Genomic DNA, 8848 nt, shown 5'->3' on the forward strand with positions numbered 1-8848 from the left:
CCATCCATCCATCCATCCATCCATCCATCCATCCATCCATCCATCCATCCATCCATCCATCCATCCCAGGTTCTATATTTAACCCTTAACCTCTGTGAAAAAACCTCTAGTAAAGTCATTGTGATCTTTTATATTCATACTTTTCAACCTGATTGTTGTTTGGTTGTTTCTGTTAAACTCTGATGTGATTTTAACATGAACATCTTGCAGGAAGCCTGAAAAGCGTAAATCCTTTACAGGTTTTTCTTTCTTCCCCATAAGACGTCAGTGATGGTGAAAGGCGGTCGAAGACGCAACTTTAGCATTCCGACATCAAAACAGAACCAGAACCCAGAAGAAAAGCTAGAACATGACACAACAAGCAGAGGCCTTCCGGTGTTGACTCACCGGGGGCTGAAGGCTTCTGCACTTCATCAAACACTGAACGCTAAGCAACAATTACAGGAGCAGAGCAACAAAAGACAAGAAGACACAGAAATGTCCTGTGGTTCTGTCCGTCCTCTTCCTCCACAGCCAGCCATTATCTGCTCCTCTGTGCTGACCATAGAGGCAAAGCCACGTCTGCAGAGGTCAAACAATAACTTCAGGATTTGACTGGACAGTCGGAGCAGAGCTGCAGTCCTTCACCTCCAACATGCAGATTGCATGAGAAGCAGAGGCATGTTCCTGCAGCCCAAGGTACATACCGCATTAGCCTGCTCTTATTGTCCATTAGCAAACGGCTCGGGCCTTTTAGGAGGGGAAGTGTTATTTGCTTAGAAAGCGCTGAGTAATGAAACTGGGGGCCTGGGGACCCGAGAGCATAAAGAGTCCAGATTTAAGGCAGAGTGCTTTAATGGAAATGAAGCAACAGGCGGAGCATTAGCAGAAAGAAATCACTGGTGTAGTCCAAGCTCTGAACCATTCTGAGTCCTTCTAAAGGACGGTGGCTCAGGAAGATCAAAATACAGAAATGGAAATCTTCAGAAATGAAGACATTTGGTGGAACAGCCAATATTTTTGATCTAGTTTTAAGTTTTTGTCTGTTAAATGTTTGTGAAAAACTTTCTCTTAGTGTTTTTAATGCAGGAAAGTATTTGTATTGTGTATTTGCTTTCACAAGACATGTTGCAAATGAAGCAAATTTTTATCATAATAATCTGAGTACAGAGTGTTATCAGGTGTTAGCAGTCCATCCAGTTTTTCACCAAAATTCACACACGCACACGCACACACACACACACACACACACGCACACACACACACACACACAAAATCAACAAATCCCTGCATTTTTTCCACACTAATGCATTATTGTGAGTTTATTGCAAATGATCCAAAATGGTCCAAAACATATCAGTGGTTGTGTAACTCTGACCAGACTGATGTTTTTTTCATTCGCAGTAGGAACTGTTTTTAAGTGACTTCTTTACTCTGCAGGTCTGACTCAGTGTGACGAGACAAATAGACCAAAACATGGTGAAACATTCATTTGTGATGTTTTCTCATTAACTTTGGGCCGGGATGGTCTGAATGCCTGTGTTTTTTTTTTCCATAGCAAATGGAACAAATGTGTTTGTTTGATGTTCTGAGACATTTGGGACAAAAAGGAAAAACAGAAGAAAGCAGAAGGTAGAAATACTTTTCACACCTCTGAATGTTAAAGGTAACAACAAAGCACATCTTTAATTTAACTGGCTGTGGCATCTCTTAATGTGTGTTCATTGTTTGTAAAGAATTTGTCCATTTTATGATCATATCTAACCAATAAATAATGACATGGTGGAGTCAGTGGGAGTTTTGGAGACTTGAAGTTAAATCTTTAAATAACTTATTTATACATTAAGAACCACAGACTCTTCGGGGTGAGATTTCTCTTTACTCTCACTCTGTATTGATAAGTTAAAACCCGTTTTATAAACCGCTTTAGTTTACCTTTAGGCACAAAATACCTTTGAGATTTTTTTTCAAACTACATCAGATTTAGAAAACAGTTATTTTCAGATGATTGTTATGAACTCGTACAGTAAACGGATGTCAAACTGGATGGTTTAACGGTAAAATGCTGTAAATGTAACTTTTCTGCCTTCCTCTGGGGTAGCTTCAAGTTTTATGAACTTTTACAAATTATTCGCAAACATCCCATGTTATGAACTCATCAGAACAAGCAGTAACAGAATATGTTGTATGCTGATTATTTACGGTTATCTAATGTTATCTGTTAAATTACGTGTTGGGGTTATGATTTAGATTCCACTGAGCAGAATTAAGCTGTAATATGTTACAAGTTCTGGGTTATGAAGTTACAGTTTGCCAGACCTGCCGATCCGTTCATTGGTGCTGAGTTTATGTCTTACTGTGGAGACATTTAGTTTGATGTTTTATCACTTCACCAAACTGAAGATGTTTTGCCGAACGAGAGAAGTACTCTTACTCGATTGGAGTCAACACGGGGCCTCGCGGAGCCCGACGTGGCGGCCATGTTGAAACCTCGAGGCACCAGGTACTCCTCGGCGTCCATGAGGTCGTCCAGGTCCTCCTCGTCCAGCAGGCTCTGGAAGAACTTGCTGTCGTTGGGGCTGGGCAGCTTCATGCGGTCGTCTCCCTAACGCCCAAACGGAAACAAGAACGTAGTTTGTTTCCGTAGTTTGTCGTGTTTACTCTTTTCTCAACCTTCAATGTTTCTCACATCAACTTCTAACGCCAGGAAAAGAAAACAAAAGTATGTTTTATTTATTAGACAAATTGCCTACCGAGCTGCGTATCGGTGTATAAATGTGTGAGGGTGAATATGACTCTAGTGTAAAGCGTTTTGAGTGGTCAAAATGATTGGAAAAGCTCTATATACAGTAAGTTCAGTCCAATTACCATTTACCATTAACCATTAAGGAGATGGTAATCTCCTCCTAAATCCGGTTTGTAAAAATAGCCGTTGTCAAATAAGTGTCCAGGCAGTGAGCGTACCTGGATGACCAGGTACCGCTGGGGGTCACGGGCCATTCTGCAGAACTCTGCAGCCAGTTCCTTGAACTTGGGCCTGCTGTCAGCATCGATCATCCAGCCTGCAGGAGAAAGCAGGCAACAAAGAGAAGCTCATAAACATCAGAACGGATGAAAGAGAGAAAGAGAAAAAAAGCAAGAGAGAGAGAGAGAGAGAGAGAGAGAGAAAGACCATCTGCTGTTTCTTTTACTTCAGCCTCCCTAAAGATTCTTCACCATCTTTAATAAAAAACTCGTGCTGACCTTCTCTGGCTTTTACAGCCCTTTCATTGCTCCTCCCCTGCAAAGTGGGACACATGAATACATGTAATTTGGGTATTTTCACCGGAGGCACCCAATTGTCCCCCAAATCAACTTCATTTCTGGAAAAAACAAAAAACAAAAAACAAAAAAAAAAATACAACCTCTTTTTAATTTTCCTCCTTTATAACTTCAACCTTCGTTTCTCCTCCGAATGCCGGTTGAGCAGAGGCGACGTTCTTTTTAATTGAGTCCTGTACAATCGGAGAATGAAGTGTGCTGCTCAAGGCCGTTTGAAGAGGCAGATAAAAGGAGGAGTAAAGCATATTTCTGTTTTTACTTCGCTGTTGAGTCCAAGGTCCGTGTTTCTCTCTCTCCCTCGGGCTCCAGCTGCAGTAAACACAGCTAATCCCTGAAGAGAAAGCGAAGCGGCAGGTGGTGACTGGGCAGAGCTGCTGATTTCACTGACACAACCTCCATTACTTCCTCTACTACTCTGACTGCTGAGTATTACTCAAAAAGAAAATAAACAAAACAAAACAAAAAAAACCAAAAAAACAATGATAAATAATTGAAGGTGAATAAGTCCTCTGGATACGCGCATCACATCAATTAAAGGGAATCTGAGTAGTTATAAATAAGTTTCTGCTGTCGTAGAAAATTTTTTGCTCATCTGTATTTCTTAATTAAAGCATATTTCAGAGATAAAAGAAGGTGTTAGTTAGGGAATTAAAAAAAAATCCAAACCATTATATTTATTTACTTAGCAGTGGACTGGGCACACTTTCATTAATTTGCTAATAGTGGAGCTAATGTTTTGTCCCGTGTGTTTAATGTTTTTGCTAGCTTTGCAAATGTTGACTGTAATTATCTTTCCCTAAATTGATAAATTTGGATAAATTCTAAAGCGCTAATTTGTAAGCTTTCAGGTGAATAAAATTCGACATCTGAGTCAAAGAGTTGATGTCGACTGTCGAGAATTCCTGAAGTAGCTAGACGCTTATATTCACATTCTCTTTTTTGAAGTGGATGAAGACTGTTTACATGGTAGTTCCATTTCCTCTTTTCAAGTTTTTCTCTCTTGTTTTTTCTTTAAAGATGACGCAAACAAACAACCAATTCAACAAATAGATGAAAGATATCACAAATATGAACTGGTACAAGAGTTTTGTCACATATTCCTAATGACATATGGTGGGTATCATCATGGTTGAAGTTAGTTAAGTTGAAGTTCTGCTAAAATACATGTGCATATTGCACTTTAGCATTAGCTTCTGCTAAAAAATATGTGGATAGAGCGCTTCAGCATTATCTTCTGCTAATTATGTTGTATTGCTTTGGCATTAGCTTCTGCTAATTACCATGTTGTCGTATCGCTTTAGCATTAGCTTCTGCTAAAAAATATGTGGATAGAGCGCTTCAGCATTAACTTCTGCTAATTATGTTGTATTGCTTTGGCATTAGCTTCTGCTAATTACCATGTTGTTGTAGCAATTTAGCATTAGCAGAACTAATGTTTATGATTAGTGCAGCTAACATTTTAGGAAGAAGTGCCCACCTCTATCTTTATTAATATCACTTTGCTGTAGCATAACAAGAGTGGCTCAAACTTCATTTTAATTGTTTGGACAACATTCAAACTACTTCACAATGGTTTCTGCTATTCAATTGAATTAATGAGGAGGTGTTTAAGTTCACGCTCAAACCTCCAGGCACAGAAATATTATGTTAAGCATGTTGTGATTTGACCGCAATTTTTTTTAAAAGGATAAAAAAGCATTTAAAACCATTTAGAAAAACGGTAATGTGGTGTGCATAAATCAGAGGTTCTAGATCCAGGAAACCAACCAAGCTGGGTTCTGATCTTTGACGTTTCACAAGAACGAACATCAGAGTCATCAGTTAAGTATGCTGAGATGTATTGGTGTTGCAAAGCAGCTCTTTGCTCATGTGCTGCTTTTTTATTTGGAAATCTAACCTGCTAGTAGGCTAGGGAGACATTTCAGTGGATTGCACCATTAGTGCATATGCAAATATGTTCACTGTTTATTTTTAAGTCCTGATAGTTTTATAGAATTTGTTTGTGAGCTAAGGTGATAAAGTTCTTAAAAGTTTAGTAAGAAGAATCCATTGTCAACGTAACCCCCCCCCAAAAAAAAACCAAGATATGTTTTAGTCGGACGTTTAGATAAGTTGTTCAGAAACACTGCAGGAAGTAGTGCAGAGGAAACCCGTCGACTGATTCAGAAACATGTGGGCTGGGAAGACTGAATAACTTCTTGAATAAGAAATTTACTGCATTTTTGTGATCATAATATTGCTGAAAAAACAATTCCTTGCATCAATTAAAAAGAAAACATCAAACAAAACAAGGTAAAATAAAAAAGTGTGAGAAATAGGGAAATGAAATGTGCTGCAGGGCTTTCAGACTCTGCCTGGGTCCAGTCAAACTCATTGTATATCGCTAGATACTCCAACTTTATGTTGGATCAGAGCAGTAACTGTCTGAGCTTACCTTCATGAGAATTAAGAGGAACTTTCAGGTTTCAGAAACCGTGCAACAAAAGCCCAAATAACCAGAAACACATTTTGTATGGATTGATTTTTTTCAGGGCGTTTCAGACACAGATGAGTTCAGACGGGGTTGAGTGATGACCAGACGGTACAGGGGAATCCGGCCAAGAAGCCGGCGGCTGGCACAGCCTGAAGCATGTCCTGGCAACATGGGTCTGGAGCGCTTCCTGGAAATATGGGAGGGTGGATCAGTCGGCAACACGGGCCAGAAGCACCGGGGTTCTGGAAACGGCCAGGAGGGTGGCGGCGGTGGGATCAGATGACGCAGGGAGAGATGAGGCTTTGGATGGGTGGTATGAGCTGGAGAGAAGTTTGGGGGTGAGGAAGCGTGGCAGTCCAGATGGAGGATGGCACCAACAAAGAACCGGACTGGAGTCTCTGGTGAGGCAGGCCTGTCCGTCACGGAGTTAAACCAGCATCCGCATCATCCTGGCGCCTCGCTAGGAGGCAGCAGCTCGTCAATGACTTCTCAGCAGATGAATATTAAAGTTTTTTTTATTAAAGTCCAACTGATCTGTAACGACTTCAGCAAAGGTGCGTTTGGGGGGGAAAAAAAACAAAAAACAGGAATCCATTTAGTTCTATTTCTGGTCTGCAGGACGGATTAAATCATTTTGATTTGCTGATTACTAGTTTAATAATTACTAATGGGTTCATGTGACATCTTCCCCCAAAACCTTGGATGCATTTTTATAGTTTGAATGTTGCTGAGCATCCATCCACCCAGAATATTTAGATTTTTTTTTGTTTATCTTTTTTCCACAGACTTTGTGTGAAATGTGGAACCGTCCATTAGAAGGTGAGTAACGTCACAGTCTCTGATTTTCTCCTCTGTCAACTTTTAATATCAACAGTGGAGCTAAAAGGTTGCAAAAATAACATATACAGGCAGTAAGCTCTTTTTTTTTTTTAGAGCTGTGCCATTTGCAAAAATGTCCTTGCAAACATTTAACTTAAAGACTCTGATAACAGCAGATATATTAGTTCTAAAAGAACAACAATTCTGATAGAATCCTGTTGAAAACCTTTGCTGGGAGTCGGAACTAAATAAATAAACTTTTCTGAGCTCACTGGATTCTGCTGATCTTCTAGCAGCTTCTTTTTCTACTCTCTGTCTACGTAGTTGCCTGGCAACATCATCAAAGTAGCTTCTACTCCGGCCATGGATCCAGCATGTAATCCCAGTCACTCCTGCATTACTCCAGATGTAATGTTTTAATTAGTGTCTTTAGAGGTTCTGACACCAGCCGCGTATTAACCAACAGCTCTGTGGTCTCAGTTATTTTTTTCTGTTTCCAGGCTAAAAGCAGCAATAAAACTCTCCGCCTTGCCTCACATAGAGCACATATTTCATCATGGGTGTTTACTGGAGCATGTGCATCTGCTCACATTTCACCATGACCATGTAGACGTCGATGGTGCATATGGGAGGCTGCGGCAGTCGCTCGCCCTTCTCCAGGATGTCTGGGATTTCCCGCGTGGGGAGGCCGTCGTACGGTTTGCCACCGAATGTCATCAGCTCCCAGATGGTCACTCCTTTCACCGCAACACGTCCAGAAAAACAAGAACAACAAGAAGAGGAAGAGAGGAGACAAGAGGTGAGACGGACAGTAAGGCGTGTGGACGGACGAAGGGAGCAGGACTCGGGGTCGGTTAGCGTTTAGCACCCACCGTAGCTCCACACGTCGCTCTGATGGGTGAACTTCCTGTAGTGGATGCACTCCAGAGCCATCCACTTGATGGGCATCTGAGGAGACACACAGAGACTGATGGGAATATCATCTCAATACTGGTGGGATTAGATTAGTATTATTAATCTAGTTAATTCCAGGTGACAAAATAAACAACATTTTCAACTCAAAACCCTTTTTACTACTAAATGAATAAATAGACAAATGAGCTCAACAATGAACATATTTATACATTTTCACCTGATCTTCAGGTTTTTCAACCATCAGATTGGAGCCCAGTTTTATTCGAGGTGGAACTTCTTTAGAAATGTGGACATTAGCGATAGCTGCTACATGTTTAGCTTCAACATGCTATTTTAGGCTTGACTCTCTTCACTGATAGGCTAACTCCTTATAGTACAACTTGAACACAACAACGGTCTTTTCCAGCGTCCTATCAGATCCTTTAGAAGCGAAAATTAACCACGAATGAGCTGAGAGAAGAGAGGGTTGGTCGTCTGTTATTGTTAGTGAATGTAGCCGGTGTGTCGGATTTACGGGTGTACCAGAAACATGATCTGGTCGGAAACTTTGTATGTAAAACAAAAATGTGATCAACCACAAGACATACCACTTCCAATTAAAAAATTGGAAGTGGCATTTATTAGAAATTACTGTGCTAAAGTCTTGTGCTTAGATTTTAAACCTGAAATGTGGCTAAGTTTCCATGTTAATCAACAAGAAGCCTGTCTGTTCCGAGCTTTTTTGGTGTTTTATTTAGTTTTTTCTTTGCTCAGTAATACTTGTATTAACATAAATAGTGAACTGCACTCCTAAATAATAAATCATTCCTCTTGTATGGCGTCATATTCATACCAAAAGTCAATAGGAGCACAATTATCATTTACCAGTAGAGTGCTACTCTCTACTGCAGGCACAAAACCCAACACTCACACAGGCATCAGTTGCATTTTGTGGATTTACTCCCGCATGTTTGTGTGAAACATTTGGTGAAATGTAGAAAAAACAGGAAGGAAGCATTTGTCTGAATATGCATGGCCACTTTTCTGCTATCCCTGTATTGAGCTAACTCAGCTGAGTCTGCGTTTTATGAATTTATCACAGACACATGCATGTTTTATGGCTATAGGAGGTTATGCATTTATATATTCCCAATTCACCTGAAAGTTTCCAACAGATTGGTGAGAAGCATCACTCACGGATCTCCTAACGGTCACCTTTCCTAACAGCAACATGATTCCCAAACTGACGGGAGGCCAATTATGCTCCCCGTTTCCACGTGAACACACACATGTTGGGGCGTCGACCTCCTTGCCCGGCGCACGCACACACACACACACACACACACACACACACACACACAC

At 40.6% G+C, this 8848-nt stretch overlaps 1 protein-coding gene across 3 annotated transcripts in view; it reads right to left on the reverse strand.

Moving 5' to 3' along the window:
* LOC103148684 (receptor tyrosine-protein kinase erbB-4-like) overlaps positions 1-8848 on the reverse strand; it is a 306643-nt gene that overhangs the window by 9396 nt on the left and 288399 nt on the right. For all 3 annotated transcript variants that reach the window (XM_016679417.1, XM_007567561.2, XM_007567560.2), the window contains exons 22-25: positions 7465-7540; positions 7183-7329; positions 2944-3041; positions 2414-2584 (exon numbers count right to left, since the gene is read on the reverse strand). In XM_016679417.1, coding sequence (XP_016534903.1) covers positions 2414-2584; positions 2944-3041; positions 7183-7329; positions 7465-7540 — 492 coding nt within the window. The remainder of the gene's footprint in view (positions 1-2413; positions 2585-2943; positions 3042-7182; positions 7330-7464; positions 7541-8848) is intronic.

Source organism: Poecilia formosa, unplaced genomic scaffold (genome assembly GCF_000485575.1).
Source record: "Poecilia formosa unplaced genomic scaffold, Poecilia_formosa-5.1.2 Scaffold210, whole genome shotgun sequence".
Lineage (NCBI taxonomy): Eukaryota > Metazoa > Chordata > Actinopteri > Cyprinodontiformes > Poeciliidae > Poecilia > Poecilia formosa.